This window comes from Parambassis ranga, chromosome 17, assembly GCF_900634625.1.
Source record: "Parambassis ranga chromosome 17, fParRan2.1, whole genome shotgun sequence".
Taxonomy (NCBI): domain Eukaryota; kingdom Metazoa; phylum Chordata; class Actinopteri; family Ambassidae; genus Parambassis; species Parambassis ranga.
In genome coordinates, this window is record NC_041037.1 from 685903 (window position 1) to 705961 (window position 20059).

At 45.8% G+C, this 20059-nt stretch overlaps 2 protein-coding genes across 7 annotated transcripts in view; one reads left to right on the forward strand and one right to left on the reverse strand.

The window, feature by feature from the left end:
• Positions 1-465: 465 nt before the first annotated feature.
• On the reverse strand, positions 466-8997 carry crema (cAMP responsive element modulator a). 3 transcript variants are annotated; one of them, XM_028427766.1, is made up of 6 exons: positions 8884-8997; positions 8706-8810; positions 4741-4831; positions 4186-4359; positions 1783-1942; positions 466-1665 (listed from the first exon to the last, which is right to left on the reverse strand). In XM_028427766.1, the coding sequence occupies exons 1-6, from the start codon at positions 8980-8982 to the stop codon at positions 1521-1523; spliced, it is 774 nt and encodes a 257-aa protein (XP_028283567.1). In that variant the 5' UTR covers positions 8983-8997; the 3' UTR covers positions 466-1520. The 3 variants fall into 3 exon arrangements, with proteins under 3 accessions (XP_028283567.1, XP_028283565.1, XP_028283566.1); XM_028427764.1 differs by lacking the exons at positions 4186-4359; positions 4741-4831; positions 8706-8810; positions 8884-8997 and adding an exon at positions 3037-3348; XM_028427765.1 differs by lacking the exons at positions 4186-4359; positions 4741-4831; positions 8706-8810; positions 8884-8997 and adding an exon at positions 2239-2394.
• A 3935-nt stretch (positions 8998-12932) lies between these two features.
• Positions 12933-20059, forward strand: part of pard3ab (par-3 family cell polarity regulator alpha, b) — a 183713-nt gene continuing 176586 nt past the window's right edge. For all 4 annotated transcript variants that reach the window (XM_028426670.1, XM_028426671.1, XM_028426673.1 and 1 more), the window contains exon 1: positions 12933-13281. In XM_028426670.1, coding sequence (XP_028282471.1) covers positions 13162-13281 — 120 coding nt within the window. In that variant the 5' untranslated portion in view covers positions 12933-13161. The remainder of the gene's footprint in view (positions 13282-20059) is intronic.

Here is a 20059-nt window from a genome sequence, read left to right on the forward strand (position 1 = left end):
CAAGGTTCCCCTGAAAGGCGCTGCTTTTCTCTAGTGTGTGTGTGTGTTCATGATAAGAGTGTAGCTCTGCTGCAAACTGATGACATAAATTAAGAAACACAAAGAATCTTGCTGGCTTTTATCACTCACAGCTCCTGCGAGGTCAGCGTTATATCACCAGGGGTTGCCGTGGAAACCTTTCATAACGAATAGGCTGCTTCAGTGGATGGCTTCAGAGTGGAAGGAGGAGCGAATCAGAACGTGTGTTAAATTAAAAGTGTTTTATTAGATAAACAAAAACAACGTCACGATTCAGGAAGTACATAAAAAAAACACCTAAAAGCTGATGTTTTTTCTTTCTGTTTTTAACTATCATCACTTCACAGAGAGAGCGGTCCTCTGAGCGCTCACACCGTGTCATTTCTCTCTGTATGGAAACAAAACATATCACCATGAGCGGAACAAACTGAGGAAGAGATATCAGCAGAAACATGAACACAACGTGATTTATTAGTTCAGATAAAACGTCTTCAGACACCAGAGAGTGAAAGGAATTGGCATCACCCTTTAAACAGAGCATTTGAATATGAAGCCGTAATCAAATATACAGTTTTTATTCCAAAGTGGATATCCGGCATTTCAAAATAAAAGCGGTGCTCAGAAAGCAGGACAGTTATTTTTGTAAAATATTCATCTATAAATGTGAGTTTTTCGATTTTTTTAACACAAATAACAGCTGGCTAAAAGGTAGCATCTGCTTTGTAGAATATATATTTTGTGTGTTGCACTTGTTGTACTAGAATATAACATCTATTAAAATCCACACTTTGGTACATCCTGTGCTGATACTACAATAATTTATCAAAAAATAAATCTTTTTTTTCAAACTTGTTGAAATATATTTTGATGTTCTGTTTTTATTTTTAAAACCTAAAAAAAAAACATCACCTTACTGACAAAATGATTTTTCTTCCTACTTCACATGAAGGAATGCAACGGGCAAAAAACAGAAGCGTTAATTACACAAATGACACAATCAGGTAAACACAACTTTGAGTTGCCATGTCGCAGCTGGTGGTGGTGGTGTGCGTCGCTTTGTGTGTACCTCGTAGCGAGACCCGGCTGACACGTCGCTGTGTGAGCGGAGCAGCAGGAAGCACCTGTATTTCCTCTTCCTGTTTCCTTTTCTCCCCTCTCTCTCTTCACGCTGGCCTCTGATTGGCTGGCCTCTGATTGGCTGGCCTCGCCTCCGTGCACAACAGCAACAGCAAGCACAGTGTGTGTACAACGCTTTGTGAGTCTTCACATGCAAAGAGCACAAGATAAGAACGAGAGCAGAACTGGGCGAGCTCGAGCGGTTCGACTTTGACTCCGCCACACGTCTGAATTTGGCGAACGTCAGGCCTGAGTGAGCAGAGAAACAGAGACGGTGAAAGCAGCTTTTTGTTCCAGAGTCTGTTGTTGTTGTTTTTATTTCTTTTCTTTTTTTGAAGCTGGAGCAGTTTAAACTGTCTTCAGCCTGTGACCACAAGCAGCCGCCTCTACTCGGCCTTGTGGCAGTAAATGTCCTTCAGGGCTTTCAGCTCTTCAATCAGGGTCTTGTTTTGGTTTTCCAACACGGCCACACGGTTTTCCAGACATTTGACATACTCCTTCTTTTTCCTGCGGCACTCACGGGCTGCTTCCCTGGAGAGGAAAGAAGAGGAAGAAGACACGCTGAAGTGTTGAGTCAGGGTTTCTTGGCTTCCACCTATTGGTCATTAGCACCCTTAAAGGGAACGTGACCCCCCCCCAGGCTCCTACCTGTTCTTCATCAGCCGGACCTCCCTCTTGCGGGTGATGTCCTCGGCGTGCTGCGAGGACGGGCTCTGCATGCTGCCCGGAGATGCAGCCATCACTATGCTCTGAGCCAGACCCGAGTTGGGGGACCGCAGCTGGTAGGCGGGGATGTCTCCTGTGGCCGCTGTGTGGGAGCAAAAAAAAAAATGGACAAAACAGCGTTAGCGCTCCAAGGTCTTTGGTTTGTATCCAGTTCAATCACTCAGTCTGACTCTTCACATGTTTCACTGGAGGAACAACTCATCCACTCTCCTTCCTGCCTGAAAAGATCAATTTCCTCTGACCCCCCCCCTCCCTGTGCACAGGTATTTGTTCTTATACAACCACCCACAGTGGAAAGCTGAGTTTAAACTGTGTTCATGTCTCGATGTGCAGCCATCTCATTAAACACAGAAATGATTCTGTTCTGTCCCTCCCTACCTGCCCAGGGACTACAGGTGTCTGTCATGAGGACAGTGTCTCTGTATTTGTCCCTGTCATGGACTGTATCTGAGGGCTCTGCGGGGCTCGGGGTGCTGATCGCTCTCTGTGGTCTGTGTGCTGTTTGAGTTGACTCATCTACATGATGACTCAGACCGTTCTCGCCGTCTCCTGTTCACTTTGTTCCTGAGAAGTTTCTATCTGCGGTCCAGACACACACACACACACTCATTCAGAAAGAGACACAGCAGGTGTACACACACACACAGTGCACACTGTGTGTGTGTCTCTCATTGTGATAACAGAGTGACTCGGGCTCTGCTGACGTCAGTGTGTGCGTCTCACTTGCCCATGTTGCATTCTCTCTTCCCTGCCTGGCTTCTGTTCCAGGAAACTGAAGTGACGTCAAACCGGCAACTATCTTACCCCACACCCCTCCACTGCCACCCCACCCCCGCCCTGCTTCCCTGCCTGCCTGACAACCACACTGTGTGTGTGTGTGTGTGTGTGTGTGTGTAACAGCGGGACACAGCCTGACAGGAACATACAAACCAAATGCTTGTTTCTCTGTTAACATGCCATCTGTCCGAGCTGTGGCACTTTCAGTTTCTCAATGCACAAAGTAAAAGTAACTGATTCTGATCGTATCATGTTTCTAAGCTGCTTTTTCCTCTCAGGTGCATAAATCAAACATTTGCTCCTTAAGTTCAACAAAACATCAACATATCATCGTTTCTACTGACAAACACACCTCAGCATGAACACACATGAGCACACAGACATGTAAACAAACTCTACCTGACTCAGTCTCATCCCCGGTTACAGCCATCTCCTGTTTCCAATAATCCAGCCCCACGGCAGCACAACACCTCAGCGCGGAAAAAAAACCCCACACCCACAGAAGGACTCTCTCTCCCGGTCAACTTTACGTCTCTGCTTCTCTTCTTCTGCCTTTTCCCTCTCAGCTCTCTCTGTGCCAGAGTGGCCACTCGTCAACTTTGCAGCCCGATTACAATTACAGGCATTGACATCACAATGACATCACTCCTGCCCGCTGAAGTCAGTAAAACACCCTGGATTACAGTTCCTCCCTCCCTCCCTCCCTCCTACAGCGGATCAGACTCTGAAGCACAATGTGAGCCGGGCAGGCAAGGGGGAGGCAGGGAGGCAGGGAGGGAGGCAGGGAGGGAGGAGGCAGTGAAGGGGGTGTATTTTTAGCACTAGTGACGCAACCAGAGAGACGCTAAACAAACAAGAGGATATTGTGTCCCAAGTGGCTGCCATGCAAACTGTTGAGCTCCCTGATTCAAGTTAGTTTGTGTCAGAAGGGAGAAGCTGCTCCACAGTCACTTAATAAAGACTCTGGTCATGATCAGTAAATATATTCCTTTATGTGTGATATTACTTTGTTTCTGGAAAAGTCCAAGCAGACACTTTCATTCAGGTTTGGTGTGTATAGTATAGTTTCCACTGATTATAATCTCATTTGTTTATCAGCTTTTCAATTATTGTAGAAAATTAAAAAATGATGATATTTGCAGAATGAATCTGGACAGATTAGGACCACGGTTGTGATTTTTGAACCCTCGATAGGATCACAAGTAAATATTACACCATAAACCCACAGCGTCTTGGTCACATGACTACAAGTCATCTCCAGAAACATCTAGTGAGGAGCCTTTCAGTCGCTAAATTAAACGTATATGGGAACATCCTGTTTTCTAGAAGAAGCTTACATGTTACACAGAGGGGGGGGTGTGTAAAACCACTTTGAGACCTAGACTGATGTGAATCAGAGGGCTGTGTGTGGCTGCACTGGCTCCAGGGTACGTTGTAAATAATTATTAACTGTGTGTTTACATGTCTTTATGCCTTGATCCCAGAAGTGATGCAACACTCATGCTTCTGTATTGTCTGCACCAGCAGGCCACGTCACCACCACCCTACCTTGGATGTCCATCTGTCCCCCCTGGATGTAGAGCTGCTGTGGGGCGTCTCCGGGCTGAGCTGCACACTGCAGGATGTGGGTAGGTGAGATGGTGAGTGTCAGGGTCTGGCCTCCCTGAAGGGTTTCAGCCCCAGGGCTGCTCAGCTGGACGGCTCTCCTCTGGGCAATCGGAACTACGAGGGGTCAGATATGAGTTAGAACCGTGCAGCTGAAGTCCAATCACTCACAACAAGCACACAACATGTTAGAGCTCATGTGTTGACAGACTGTATTGTCCTGGATGGAGGCTGGCACTGACCATTTGTGTTGACCGCAGTATCGTAACACAACGCAGCAAAGCGTAACGTACCATAGCGCACACCTTCACACGTTCATCCCTGGTTTATTCTCTTTGGTTTACTAGTTTTCATTCCCACAATGCAGTGTTCTGTTTCATGACCATCTATATACAATCTCATCCAGAGGAAGCCGGGTTCAGTGTCTAATTATTCAGGTGAACAGGAGCCAGGAAAGTGACTAAAACACAGATCACTGTCAGACTTTACATGTCACACCTCGATAAGAAGGACGCCTGGAGAGGACCTCCCGTCTCTTCTGTGCGTCTGTAGCAGACTCGTCGTCCTCCAGCTCTGCTGCAGTGGTGACCTGCAGGTTGTTAGATGGTAGTTCACATAAATAATAAGCATTTCCTGTAGAAAATGCACGTTTGATTGCTGCAGCTGAAGCATTACTTTGAACGCTGAGGTGAAGGATTGCTCAGAATGCCTGGAGAACCTGCATAATCTGCTTAAAGTGTGATAAAGACTACAAATATGGCTGCTTTGTAGGCTTCTGTGTGTCAGCCTGTCACCATGGTAACAGCCATGCAACCTCAAAAAGCACTCCAACTTTGAGAGCCTGGCGTGCAGAAACGATTCGGAATTAGAAAATTCTGAATACAGGTTTGATAGAGCAGCATCTAACGAGCGATTTAACACTAAACTGGAGTCTGTAGCTTGAAATTTGTAGGAGGAGATACATTTGGCAGATGACCCTCGTTGAAGGGCTCTCTCATAGACTTCAATGTTAAATGGCTTTTGAATATTTATTAATATTTTGAAAATGAAACATATTTGAATAAATCTCTACAAGTTTAATAGCCCTCGAAGAGCTGAACAGAATGATGTCTGAACGGGTTCTGTAGCTGAAAGCATGTGGAACTAGCTACATGTCAAAGTGGAAGGAGGTTTTGAAGACTCCTCCATAGACTCCCATGTTAAAAAGGACGCATAAAATGCTTAATATTTGAAAAATTATATCTAATATCAATTTATATATACTTATATAAATAAGTTGGCCCGGAACGTCCTCTGTGAGATGAACATTTTGATAGTTGAGTGGCTGAAATCGGTCAATGTATGCTGAAGATACGCTGCGCCAAAAAACATACGGAGGAATAAGAAAGAAAGAAGAAATAATAAAAATAATAATAATACATGCTGTGGCGCCCTGGGAGGTGTTTTTAAAAGCTGCCGTCATTTGAGCAGCATTTCATTGTAAGTGTTAATCCCCCGCGCCTCAGCAGACCCTTTATGTGATGGATGTGAAAATATACTGGACGACACCCTGCTTCCTCCAAGCGTACATGTTGGCATGTAGTGCCGGAGTAATAAAAGTGTAAATGTGTCATCAGTCGGGATTTTATGAGTCACGTCAGTGCGTAACCAACACAAAGGCTGCTTCAGCACCAGCTGAGGACAAGACAAGAGTCCCACATCTGCTTATTGGTAATGTGGTGAAAGTGAGGCCTGTGTTTGACAAGTTTAGGTTCTGAGAGCAAGTAAATCATCTAAATAATCTGCTGATCTGTTTCCTGTCTTGTCCCGTTGCTGTGCCCCTGTGACACTGACCAGGTCAACCTGTAGTGCACCCTCAGCCATCATCATGTGATCCCAGTGTGCAGCGTTTTGATTCCTTGCCTTGTGCTGCTGACTGGGGGTGGCAGCTGTTGCCATGGCACCAGAAAATGGCGGTACGTCATGGACGAGAATGTTTTCCATGTAAATTGTGTTTAGTGTGATGAATGCACGTGTTTAGAGACAAAGCGTGATCTTCAAGTGAAAACAAAACATCTGGCTGTGTTCAGAGATGCAGGGTCAGAACCCCAGAATCCGGACTGAAGGTTCCACATGCTGCCTGCACCACCGCCATCCTAAACCTCCCTGCTAGTGTGGACTTCTGTATCAGTCTCATGATTGAACGACTTGGGGCTCTGCGCCTGTTTGTTCAGTCAGCATAAATGTGTCATTTCTGGAGGAAGTAGTATGAATGCGGCAGTTTGCTGGTTTTCCTCACTTTTTGTTGGACTGGGTCTGTGTGGGTTTTTGTGAGCTAAGCTGTTGTTTGTACTGTAGCCTATCTTCAGACTGTGTTGGTGGATTTTTATTAAGCCTCTCACATGTGAGTGTTTCTGGGTCGACCTCTCCTCATTTTCTTTACACTGCCAACATGGCGACAGTCAAAGCCTCCCGCAGGGACATAAAAGACTCGTCAGAAACCTGCCCTCATCCAGTCTATGATTCTGCCTGTATGCCGGCTGGACCGGGCCTGACCACTGTGTGAAAGCCTGACCTGACAGCGCCGCTGACCGTCTGTGGCAGCATTACAATTCATTTTGAATTTGTGAACAAGCAGAACAGGGAGTCTTTATCTCTGTATGAAAGTGGCTTCTGCTTCAGCTGTCCAGACTGTCCAGTGGGAGTCAGCCAGATTTCCAAAGTAAACACACGCCCCTTTCTCTCGGAGCTCACCCTGAAGCCACGCCTCCAATCACATGGACGCCATCACCTGAAGACGAGCTGCGGTCTGTGACTTCGGCCATCATGCACGTACCTCTCTGGTGCACAGAGCAGGAAGAGGGTGACAACCAGTCAATACTCCTACAGGGTCCACCCGGAGGACTGATGATGTTTTTATGTTTTATAGCTTCAGATGATTCATATTCTTCGTTTTAATGAGAAACTGCCGAACTAATCGGTTGCTATCGGATTGTAAAGAGAAGTTACACTGATTTAACACAAAGTGCATCAGAGTGAAACCTCCTGCCATACATTTAAAGTCCAGCCGGCAGGGTTCGCCTACTGAGCCCCACCAGCAGCCTAAAACAAGGCAGCGTTTACTTTTGCTTAACATTTATCTTCTGCAGACACATCGGATCCACACGGCAAAGGGAAAGCGCCACACCTGAGGACGCCATGTTGGAAATCAAAATCAGTGTTTACACAGATACATGACGAATGCAGCAGCCTCTGAAGACGTATGGATCCTGGATCCTGCTCTGGGAGGATTTCACCAGCCTGTCAGCAAAAGAGGTCACCCTTTGGTAAATATGCTGCACAATAAGAATGTAAGACGACCGGGGCACAGGATCCTGTTACAGATCCACTCCCTGATATTAACTAACAAATACTTTGAAAGCAGCAGACACAAACCGCTGTGTGGCGTACATCTGTGCTGTTTCTTTGCATGTCAGATTTAATCTCCTTCCTGACAGGTTTCCGGGTAAAAACGCGTTTCATCAGAACACAGAGAGAGAAGCTGTGAACATGTGAAAATCTGCTGTATGGTTTCATTTCCCAACAGCGTTTTCACCGCGTCGCAATACGGAAACATCTGCACGTCTACACCACAGCAATCAATAAAAGGTACTCTGTCACTGCTGCAGTTGTGGGAGTCATCGTCCTGCCCACACACACACACAAACACACACAAACAACAACTTCTCCTCCTGAATGTGAAGGTTAGACTGATGAGCTTAAACCTCAGCTCCTGTTGCTCACATCAATCCTATTAACAGATGCACTGCATTACACCAGCAGCCCTCCAGCACGCCTCCTACACACTGCAGCTAAACTCATCCACGCTATCCACTGAATCACCACCGGTGAAGGTTCTTACTCCCTGCACAGTGACACAGAGCTTCATCTGAAAACACCAAAATGACACACACTTAGACCTCACTTGAATTTGACTTGGACCCAGATCCAAGGACACTCAGCAGTGTTCCAGCAGACGTATGAAAATAAAGACGTGTCTTTAATGACATCAGACCACCTGACCTGACCAAGACTTCAACTTGTCTTAAAGTATGCTTAGACCGGTGTTCAATGATCTAAGACTTTCTTTGACAGACCGACACTCTTTAAAGACTCAGTTTGAGACTTTAAACAGCGGCATGATAGCCTGACTCGACTCGCCACAGCTGGACAGCAGTTTAAACGGCTGGATGACGGACAGAGGGGAGAACCGCAGCTACTGCAGTTTAAAAGACAGAGCTGACTCAGTTTTGAAGGACTTCAGAAAATATGTATGTACTGTATGTCTTACTCGAGACATTTGGAGTTTTCACACTTGAAAGTCTTAAAAGGAGGACTTGACTCATCTCAAAAGACTCGACTAGAAGCTTTCTTTAAAACATCTGAGTTGATAACAGTAGTGTTGTTTGCTCACATTTCATAGGGACTGCGACTTAAAGCCTCACCTGGACAGTCTGGACTTGTAGTGACTGTATAACAGAGGTCTGAGGGGCCTGGATGATGCCTGGGACCTGCACGGTTTGACCGTCAGACAGCTGGACAATGGTCACCTGTTTCAGATCGAGATGTCAGAATGAAGCACAGGATGAGGCAAAGCATCCGCTGTCTGGAAGGTGTGTGTACCTGTGCAGGAGACGGACCGGCTTCACTGTGGTTCTCCTCTCCATCTGTCACCGAGCCGCTCAAACAGCTGTCCAGCTGTGGAGACATGGAGGCATCCATAGTCAGTCCCCTAAACATACACAAACACACTGATTATCAATGCTAATGATCGCATCTGGGACTAATTCCTAGGCACAAAGTTTTATCACCTCTAGAAAAAAATCACTTTAAACATAAAAAAAACTCACTTTAACACCACATCAACACAAATGTTTAAAGAAACGCTCCTTTGTCTTTGGAGCTCTCTTTGAGGCATATTTGCATTACATAATCTTTCCCCTCATTATGAGTGTCAGGCTCTGGGTGCAGCCGGGGGACTGAAGTCCAGGCATGTTTCCACACTTCAGAAGACACTCAGACAGGATTTAATTAGACAGTTGATTCATGTAAGAGGGACAAAATACCCACAAAATAAAAGCTGTAAAGTTTAACACTGGACAGAAAAAAGATCACGTGTTCTATGTGCTACTGAAACTTAAGAAGATCCATAATATGGAATATAATTATAATTGCGTCATTCATTTTAAAAGAAAATCTGGTAACAAGATTGTTATTACTCCTGTGGAGAAACATGAAGTGCATGTCAAGTAACAGAGCCAATGCCACTTCCTTTTTCAGGTCAAAGTGGAGTTTTATTGTCCTGAATATGATTCATTTTTAATCGTTTTACGGGTAAATTATACTATTTATAAATGTATTTATTAAAGTACTTAAAAGATGGAAAAAACAAGTGAATTCTTAAAATTTTGCGTGACATTAATATTTTATTTTGAAAAGGCAGGTTTGACTGAACTTCCGTTATCGACGTAACTCCGTCTGACGTGACGCAGCTCCGGAACGTCAGACGGAGAGCTGCTGCCGGCGGAGCCGACTGGGGGCGTTCCTTACTCCATGTTGGTCCGCTTTTCTCAGCCTGGGCACAAATCAACGCTTTAATAATAATGTAAAAAATGTTCCGCACAGAAGATGTCTTTGCACATTTTGCTTCTGCTCGACTGGCGCTGAGCGGGAAAAAAATGTGACAGCTTTGCAGCGACTTACCGAAGTTTTACGTCGCCTGACTCGTCACTGGTGACAGTAGCACGGGTCGGTGCCTTCGCTCACGTAGTCCCCACGTCAGCGCTGATGACGCTGCTGTGCCGAAAATGTCGACCGACGAGTCGGTTTAACTCCGAAGAGTGCCGAGCTACACCGAGATGAGTCACATCAGCTCACTTCCGTGTTTGCACCCGTTAGACCAATCAGAGCCCAGAACACTCCCCAGGGTATTTTAAACTGCCAATGACTCAGCGTTTTAGTGGGACGATCGGCTAAACAGTGTAGGTCGCGTAAATAGATCGAATTAAAGAGTATAAACATAATATTTGGCCTTGTAGCTTATTTGTTTAACTCGTTGTGCAAGCGCACGCAAAATATATTAATTCTATTAATATTTGTTAATTGTAATACATTGATATTAGCCAAATGTTCAGTGATATTACATTAGTTATGTTTTAGTGTGCCTATGAAACTAAATGTAGCACATATTATACCACCTTGAATCATAAGGTTTTTAAGAGATAAGAACTGGATAATAAATTAGTCTAAACTAAAAGTTTTACAGCGTTCTGTTTGTTTACAAAGCAGAGTGGTTTTGCCATCTTGTGGCTGAAAGTGGCAATGGCACTTTAAATTATTACATGTTTGACTTTTTTAAGGTATTTTGTTTTTTTAATGTAATAAGACGCAGGGTGCATTTAGAGTGCAGGCTCATAATTAATGTTTTTTTTCCCCCAAAATATTAATGTATAGTCAGTCACATGTGCAGATGTGGGACAAACCCAGCTGACTGAAAACATCTGTCCCACATCTGTGCTTCAGCTGATCTTTACTTCTCCATCACTCTAATTGATGTAATTCTTCCTCCACACAGTGAATCATGAAACACTTTTATTGTCTGGATGCCTGTCTGGTGTGTATGCCTCTGTCACCCTGATATGAAAGTGCACTGCTGCAGAGTCAGTCCTGTACTTTCTGAATTGAATTCCTTTATTTAGATGTGACTCTGGCTGACCCCAGAGCCACCATCTGTCCCCCTGCATGCCAGGAGAGGTCGTACTGTTCAAACACTGCCCCCGCTGTCATCAAAGAGGACTGCGCTGCAGGGCCAGGTCTTCACTAATCTCTAACCGTGTGACAAGAGAAAAATAATATAAAACTGGAGCCAGTCTGACTCATGTGATGGTACTTGTTGTATTTCTATTTCCTCTACTTCTTAGCATCACTTATGTCGACCTGTTCACCTCTTCCTCCTCCTCCTCCTCCTCTTTGGCTGTCTTATTGCCCTGTCCTGCAGTTGAGTGGACGGAGGGTCCAGATGGTGGAGGACCAGCAGCAGAAGGGGGACCCTCGGGTGGCACAAAGGCCTGACAGCAGGGGAGCCACACATGACCTGAGCCAGACAGCTCTTTAGCACAAAATTAGCCTGGGATGAGCGTGGAGCACAATTACATGCTGTTAATACCATCAAAGAGGTGTTTGGGGCGTCTGCTCCGGCTTTTACAGCTTAACCGCCATGATTCAGGAAATCTCACAGCTTCTTTTTAACGAACGTCAAAGTGTGAAGTGTGTCACAGGCGAGGCTTAAAAGCTCCAGCTGATGCTGATATCATTTGAAATGTTGGACAATGTTGAAAACTGAAGCAGGCTTCTGGCTGCAGTCTTTTATTGGTGGCGGTCTGCACCACCAGAGGTCACCAGTGATCCAAACGTGAGGCGGTGTTGTCTCCTCAGACAGGTGGATGTTTGTATTTACATACACAGAAGAGAAGAATTCAGAGTGTCAGGGGCTTTCTGTAGACTTTGTAATACACTTCATCTTCTTTATGAGAGTTATGTTAACAAGTAAATCACGTAGCTTTCAAAGACTGAACTAAACTCTTGGAAAAATGTCTGTTTTTTTAGCTGCAGTTTTCTTTTGTTGTGAGGGAAACATTTCTTCACATTATTTTAGTAAATAAGTGCTAGATTCCCACATCTGGCCACAATGTTCAAGTCCTCTCTTAGCATGAGGTCAAAGGTCAAAGCTGGCTAACTACAAAATCAAAAACCTGAATCAGGTAAAAAGATAAATGATCCTACACGCCTTCATATCCTCCAAATGTGAGTCAGTGTACTGTGCTGTGACAGCTGCTGTGGTTGGTGGCCTGCCTGCGCTCCAGCTGTGTGAAGAGTTAAAATAGGCTCCCAGCTGCACGCTGCCAGAGGCCGGGCCCGGGTAGAACAGCGCCCATGTTAAAACCACACACACACTTTTCACATAGTTGAAATTCAGTGGCGGGCTCCTCTGTGCTTGTTCTCACTGAGACTTGTGTCGCAGTTTTTCTTGGCCCTCCGTGACTCACAGGGACCTGATCCATGCGTGGGCAGCTGTTTGTACCTGGAGGTGTGTGTGTGTGTGTGTGCAGGACAGAATCACACAATATTGTAATCTGATTGATTTCCGATCATTGTATTGATCTGTATTTGTTTTCCTGACGCTGCTAATTGCGCGCCAAATATGACCCACGCTGACCACGGCGCGGGGGCGCGCTGCAAACCGTGTCCCTCTCTGCTCCACTGATGCATTCAGGTACCGTCTGTAAATTGCGGTTTCAAACGTTTAAATCACTTTCATTAACTTCTGCACATCACACACTTCGAACTTTTCTCTCAGATCTTTCTTCTTCTGTTTCATTTCAGTTCTGTCTAATTTCAACATTTTCGTGCTAATAATATTTCTATGGTGCAATAAATGGTTAATTTAATTTCATATAATGTTTTATTTTAGTACTATTACAGTTCCTCATAAACACAAAGAAACATATATGGTTAAAAAACAACATTAATGTGCAAATCTCACAGTAAAATATTTACTTTTAGACATCTCACAGCGCAGCAGTCACCGGAGTTTTAGTGGATTGTCTTGATTCCGACATTCGCAGGGGCACGTGAACGCACCACATGACCGAGCATTAGCTCAGCAGAGAGAGAGAGAGAGAGAGAGAGAGAGAGAGAGAGAGAAACAGGTGGTCTGAAACACGCAGAAAACAATGTCGTCCGGCGGGGAGACGCGGAAGGACCGCTAGCCCTCGCTTCCACGGAGGAATACCGGGACTTCACAAACCCATGCCCCCGTCTAGATTGACGGATTTCTCCCGCTTCCTCCTCCTCCTCTCGGCTTTTTGTTCGGACTCTGAGGAAGACCTGGGATACTAGACCATGAAAGTGACGGTGTGTTTCGGCAGGACGCGGGTCGTGGTGCCGTGCGGGGATGGAAACATTAAAGTCCACACACTCATCCAGCAGGCTGTCATGAGGTACAAGAAGGCCATCGCCAAGGTGAGTGTCGCGGACACTGGTGCTGCTCCGGCTGCTTTTTCTGTTCTTGGTAACGTCCCGGAGGGTCTGCGGGGCTGCGGGGCTGGCTCCTGCAATATGGCGCAAACTTCCCGCAAATGCAAAGTAGAGGAGAGAGAGAGAGAGAGGGGGTAAAAGGCGCTTGTTTCTGCGCCGTTATGTGTGTGTTTTGTCTTTTTGCGCACACATGCTGCGTGTGTGTGTGTGTGTGTGTGTGTGTGTTCGCCGCTGCTTTCCAAAGAAAGACGCACCGCCATTGTGGCTCGGTTGTGTTTGTAAACCCACAAAGAACAAAACTTCCTCAGGGATTCAAACCGTGGCGCACAACTAAAGCGGTCCGCGACCAGCCGCAGCATGGAAGCGTGACGCCCGACTCTGAAGCGCATTTCTGCACAAGTTTGCGGTTTGTGAGTCCTCCTCCGTCCATGCCTCCTCTGAAAGTTGCCAGCAGAGATTAGCCGACTAGCCAGTTAGCCAGCAGGCTGCAAGAGTAGGGCTGTGATGCGTTCAGGCTCCGGTGCAGGGCAATGCAAAAGTAGTAGAGCACCAGGCCAGTCTCCACTCTGCGTCAGCTGGGACATCAAAATGTCCCTTTTTATTGAACTTTGAATGACTGTGGAGACAAACACTAAGGATGGGAGTCTCCGCCAGCTCCCCAGCAGCGCCCCACATGCAGCAGGACAGGGACACAGAGGCCTTTTCAGGACTTCTGTGAGACTAACTGCAGAATTATGAGCTGCTGCTGCTGCTGCATGGCTGTGAGACTCAGACCCTGCTGCAGTGCCCAGGCAGAGGCTCAGACCTGGCACATAAATCCTCCAGATAGCCGTGGAAGAAAAGTAAACTTTGCAGCAGGCATGTTGGTGTAGCTGCAGATAACCTTTGACCTGGCTCAGCGTGCAGGGTCGGGTCAGACCACAGGGTGTAGATTAGGATCTATAACCAGCTCAGATTTATCTTCAGGCCTTCTCTTTGATTTTTTTGGTGTCATTGTGTGGTTCAGGTCATTTTATTGTCTAGTTTGTCGGTCACAGCTGAAAAAGAACACACAAATACACACAGTTTAAAATGTGTGCACCCCTGAGATATGTCTGTGTTTTAATTTGTAAAGTTGTGTCACTCTGTGTCGACCACTGTTCAGGTTAAAGACCCCACCAGGATCCACCAGTAGGTCCACTTAGACACTCTGCTGCTTACATGTGGTGTGGTGTTAGCCTGAAGCTAAAGTGCTACCTGTCCACATGCATTGGTGGAAACTCCACGGTTCTACTTAACATTTTACATCATCTGACCGAATGCTCAGCCCGGACGCTGCGCGGCTGCTACACTGTCCACAGTGGAGCTGAAGCAGCTCACACTTGTAGCATCCTTTTAGAATACCAGCCGATATACACAGAATGCACGCTGACAAGGTGAGGCTATCATCTGATCCATATATGGGTTGGACTCTAATCTGAATTTAAAGTTTCATTATTTTCTTCCTGTGGACGTGTAGCTTCATGCTAACGCTGCCCCGGACATTAATAATAATAATAATAGCACGGACAAGAAGATTTATGTATTAGCCTCCAAGTAGCATAAATGCTAGCACTGTGGTCATTAATAAAGTGGTGCACATGGCTGCGTGATGATACCTCTGGTTAGGTTGCACATTAGAATAACAGTCAGATAACACTGGCCTTCGTTTAGGGTACAAACATTTTTTAAACAGCTGTTCAGAGGTTTCATGAATTATGAATGCCTTGCTGTTCTGTCTGCTAACTTTAAGCCGGCCTCTTTTTGTGCTGTAATGATAGTGACCTAGAAGTCGTACTGTATCCTCCGCTCCTGTTGAATAATTCAGCGTGAGCAGACACATCTCTGTGCAGAGGCGGCTGGAAGGGTCGCTCTCTGCTCGTGGAGATGCGGCTCTCTCCTGACTTCATGCAGATATATTTGTTGTTATTCTGAGCTACAAGAGGCTAAAGAAGAGCTTCATGAATTCATGTTTATTGGAATGTTGGTGGATTTTGGTTTTGTACACGCTGGACTGAGAGATGGACTCTGCATGTATGGAGGGGTTTGTGTGACATAAACAGTAGCCCCCAGTTTGCTGTGAGGGGCCTCGGGGACTAATGCAAAAATGACCAGTTGCACAGCCTGAACAAGTCTCTGTCTGTCTGTGTCTGTCTGTCTGTGTCTCTGTCTGTGTCTCTGTCTGTGTCTCTGTCTGTGTCTGTGTCTGTCTGTGTCTGTCTGTGTCTGTGTCTGTCTGTGTCTGTCTGTGTCTGTGTCTGTGTCTGTCTGTGTCTGTGTCTGTGTCTCTGTCTGTCTGTGTCTCTGTCTGTGTCTGTGTCTGTGTCTGTCTGTGTCTCTGTCTGTCTGTCTGTGTCTCTGTCTGTCTCTGTCTGTGTCTCTGTCTGTCTGTGTCTGTGTCTGTGTCTGTGTGTCTGTCTGTGTCTCTGTCTGTGTCTCTGTCTGTCTGTGTGTGTCTGTCTGTCTGTGTGTGTCTGTCTGTCTGTGTCTCTGTCTGTCTCTGTCTGTCTGTCTCTGTCTGTGTCTCTGTCTGTCTGTCTCTGTCTGTCTCTGTCTGTCTGTCTGTCTGTCTGTGTCTCTGTCTGTCTGTCTGTCTGTGTCTGTCTGTCTGTTTCTGTCTCTCTCTCTGTCTGTCTGTCTGTCTCTGTCTGTCTGTCTGTCTCTCTGTCTGTCTGTCTGTGTCTCTGTCTGTGTCTCTCTGTCTGTCTGTCTGTCTGTCTGTCTCTCTGTCTGTCTGTCTGTCTGTCTCTCTGTCTGTCTCTCTGTCAGTTTGGGGCTCATGAGAAGTGCAGGGCGGAGGCTGAGTGGCGGTTGTATTTTAGCTGTTGCGCCTCCACATGTTAACGTGGGGCCAGTGTTCCCGATCAGCTGTTCTGGTGTTGACATTATCACCACAGTGGTTCTGCTGAGTGATGCGTCACTTTTTAGCCAACCCCACTGAACTGTAGCAGTTGTCTGAATAAATATATTAAATTTTGTTGCAAACGATCACACAGGCCTTTCTGACCGAGTGTCTGCTCCTTTTGTTCTAATTTATACATGTAACTCCTGATGAAGTCTTCACCCACAACAAATCCTCAAAATACATTTCATTGTCGTGTGTGTGTGTTTTATTGTTTTGTCCCCACCCAGTCGATTTAACCCTACCCAGTCTGAGGAAGTCTTTGCGGCCTAGATGTTGTGTTGAAGATCACAGCTCCCCCCCCCCTGTAAGTCTGGTCTGCCCGCCTTAATAAGAGGACCAAATTTAGGTTGGGTGTTTTCTCCTGCTCCAGTGTTTGTGTGGACCTTCTTGTAACCTCCCCTGTCATTAGAGAGGAATGCTTCCTGCAGAGAAAGAGGAAAGAAAAACACAGAGTCCACTTCTGAGGACCATGAGCCGCCTCATAACTATGGAATTAGAAAGATGAGGACACAGGGATGAGTGTTGAGACATTGTTTGTGCACGGCTCTCACAGAGGAATCACTTTTGAGGGGGAATGTCTGATGATCTTCCACTGCTCTTTTTCCTTCCAGAGATCAGGGATTAGTTTGTGACTAATGTTCATTTAACAGCGCAGCAAGCACTTAAAATGACAGTGGACTGGAAAACTGTCTCCGTCCAAAACCTCAAGTGACGCGAGCGTTGGCGGCTCAGAAGAGATTCGGTTCATGTCCTGTGGGATATCAGGTGTCTGAGCTGTCGCGTCCACACCAGCACACAGCACATTTCCATCCACAGTTGGTGAAGTTTCCTCCAGAGGAGGAGGCTCGGCTGTTGTGTGCATACTTGACCGGCGAGGCAGACGAATGTAACGTGACTTTGACCTGCTGCAGACAATAGGAGCAGGTGTCTGCTGTTCGGCTGGTTAGATAGGTGTCGTTTCTATGGAGATGAGTGTGTTCATGTTCTACATATTGTCTGTAAGATACAACCTGCTGATGCAACTTGGTTGTTTGAGGTTGTAAAAAAACATTTTTTTAAATAAATTGCAGCAAATTGGAATCGGTGAAATTCACCTTTAATTTTTCTTTTCAGGATTTTTGTCTTTTCTGCACACAGACATATTTGAGTTCTCTCGTGGCTGTGCTCTTCCTGTAGGACTTCATGTGTCACACACCTGCCTGGGATTCAGAGGGTTAACTGTAGATGGCTTTGATCAAGTGTCAAACTTGACAGGCTGAATGTAAATCCAAAGATAACCGCCCTTAATGTGGATCAGGCTCAGGAAAGCGTCAGATTTGAGCGGCTCCCTCGTTGGCTGAGTCCAATCTGTCAGTCTTTCTAAATCTTACCCTGATGTCGTTTCTATGTGCTGAAGATATTAAACAATTCATTACACAAATGACTGTTTTTAATTAGTGTGCAGCAGCCTTTGATGGCGGACCGGGCCTGGAGATACGCAGCATGCTGTATGCTGAGCGAGCCTTAGCTGCTGCTGTTCTGGTCATACTCAGATTTAAATGTTTGCCACCAGAAATGTGCTGCAGCGCAGCCGCTATGGAAGCTGGAGCTGCTGAAGCACATTGAGGACGCCTCAGGGTGCACAGTGGTGGCATCTTTTTGTTGCCGTTTACCAGGCGACTGGCACATTTCAAGCAAAAGTAAAACTACAACCACACCTCATACAAAACCTGTTTGTCACTCCTGTTTTCTTGCTAACAATGCAGGAATGGTGTTAATGATGTTATCGTGAGGTTATCTAAACGGTAGGCAGGCACATTATTTAGCTCTGTGAGGATGTTCACCAGCTGGTTCTCAGACTCATTTTAAGAAGTACCAGCCGGGTTCAGGTGTCACTCTAAGGCATCAAACATCAGGACTGAGCTCGGAGGTCAGATGTTTTTTTTTTTTTTTTGTCATTTTCATTTCCACTCTAATTGGAGCTTAAGCTGTGATTGCGCCGTCAGAATAGGTGCAGTAGACGCACCTCATGTCAGGTCGTAAGCTCTAATAATTTTACAGTTCATCTGCTTGATCCTCATGTCACCGGGCTGCACCAGCCAGGGGTTCCTGCTTCCAAAACGAGCACAGTGCAGGATTAAAAGCTTCACTGATGATCTCCGGGCCGCTGACTTTGCCCTTGACCAAACTACTGTGAAAAATGTCCCTAAAACATGACCTGGTGCAGGATTACATTTCCTAAAGGAGACCAGTAAAGATGCACCGGAACAAACCCCAGAAAATTAGCCATGTGAGACTTCCTTTGTAGGGGGGAAACATCAGATACCCTCCTTCTACTTCCACAGTCCTGAAAATGACTGATCGGAGATGATTATAGCCTAATTTCTGCATCACAGGCCCATATTACCACCTTTCCCACTGTGTGTCTGCTGGTTTTTTGTTCCCATGCTGCCTCATTGTGAGGAATCTCTTGACTTCAGGATGTTGATGTGATAATAATAAAATAAAAGTCATGCCAGTGGGGTGTTTTCCCACGAGGACAGCGAGCAGAGCAGCAGTGAGAGATGTGAAGAGGGAGGCTGTAAAGAGCTGAGCGCAGACTTCTCAGATGGTGGGAAGGCGGCTGCTCTCATTTCTGAAGTTCATTTACATTCCTGAGCTTAAGCTCGAGCTGTTGCCCCTGAACTGTGTACAGTTACTATAATGACATATTGGATGTTGTTTGAAGTCTTTTTTAGGTGGTGAAACCGTCCTGAAAGCCATCCTCATGCATTACTCCAGCACAGGAAGTGCATCATCAATGAGTGGCGGGGGAACGATGTGAGAATTTACGCAGGATTGCAGCTTGAACCATTTCTCTTTTCTTGCGTTTAATCTAATGCAGCCGTGAATGCCCTCGAGGAGAGAGTGTCCGAAAAAATGTGTTCATAATCCTTGTCCCGAAAGGACAGGGATTATCGCATCATAGCCCTGACGTCAGGCTCTTGGTGGAGGACTTTGAATGTAGCCACATATTGGGACAAAATTATGGGTTCATTATACCGGACTCCCTGAAGAATTGACGAGATTTAGAAGCAAAACCTTTCAGAGTCATTAACCTCCATGAACAAGCACAACCAGGACTTTTCCACTGCAGGAAGTTGGGGGAGGGCTGAATTTGACTGGCTGGCATGATTGTTTTCAGGGCCAGAATCCTGCTAGCATCTGTGTATCCAAACGTAGCCTGCAGTAGTTTACTTTCTGGAAGAGAATGCTGTGGTGGTAGAAATGTCTGCGACCATTTTGGGCCACACTAAAGCTCCCCAGTAGTTGCAGGAACTGCCATCTAATTGGCCTCAATTAAATTTAAAGGCCACTTATTTGTTTCTGCCCAGTTGTAGTTTTTCCTCCACCTTCCTGCTCTAGATAGATTTAAGCTCAACAAAAATCAGTTTATAATGTAACTACATGTGGGCCAGGTAGTTCCTTCAGGTGAAACACACCTACAGTATTATTTAATGAAACACTATGAGTTTAAGGGCTTCTCAGAGGTCCAGCAGACCCTTTCAGTTACTGTAGTGGAAAAATACTACTGACCTGAGGTTTGAAAGACTTTTTTTAATCATCTCCAAAAACCAAAAACAACACACAATATTGTGGGCCACCATAAAAAATCCCAATAGTTCCTGTAGTTAAATTTGTTACTGGAACTTCCATCCTCCATCACCTACCCTGTTTTAGGTACTTATCTTTAACCTGAAAGAGGCCCTTTAGTCAAGGTTCTTGTTAACCAGGTGCGTCAAAACCAGCCAGTGAGTTCCTGCTCACGATGCCTTCTGACCTCAGACTTAATTTCTCCCAAATGGACTAAAAGCAGCCCAA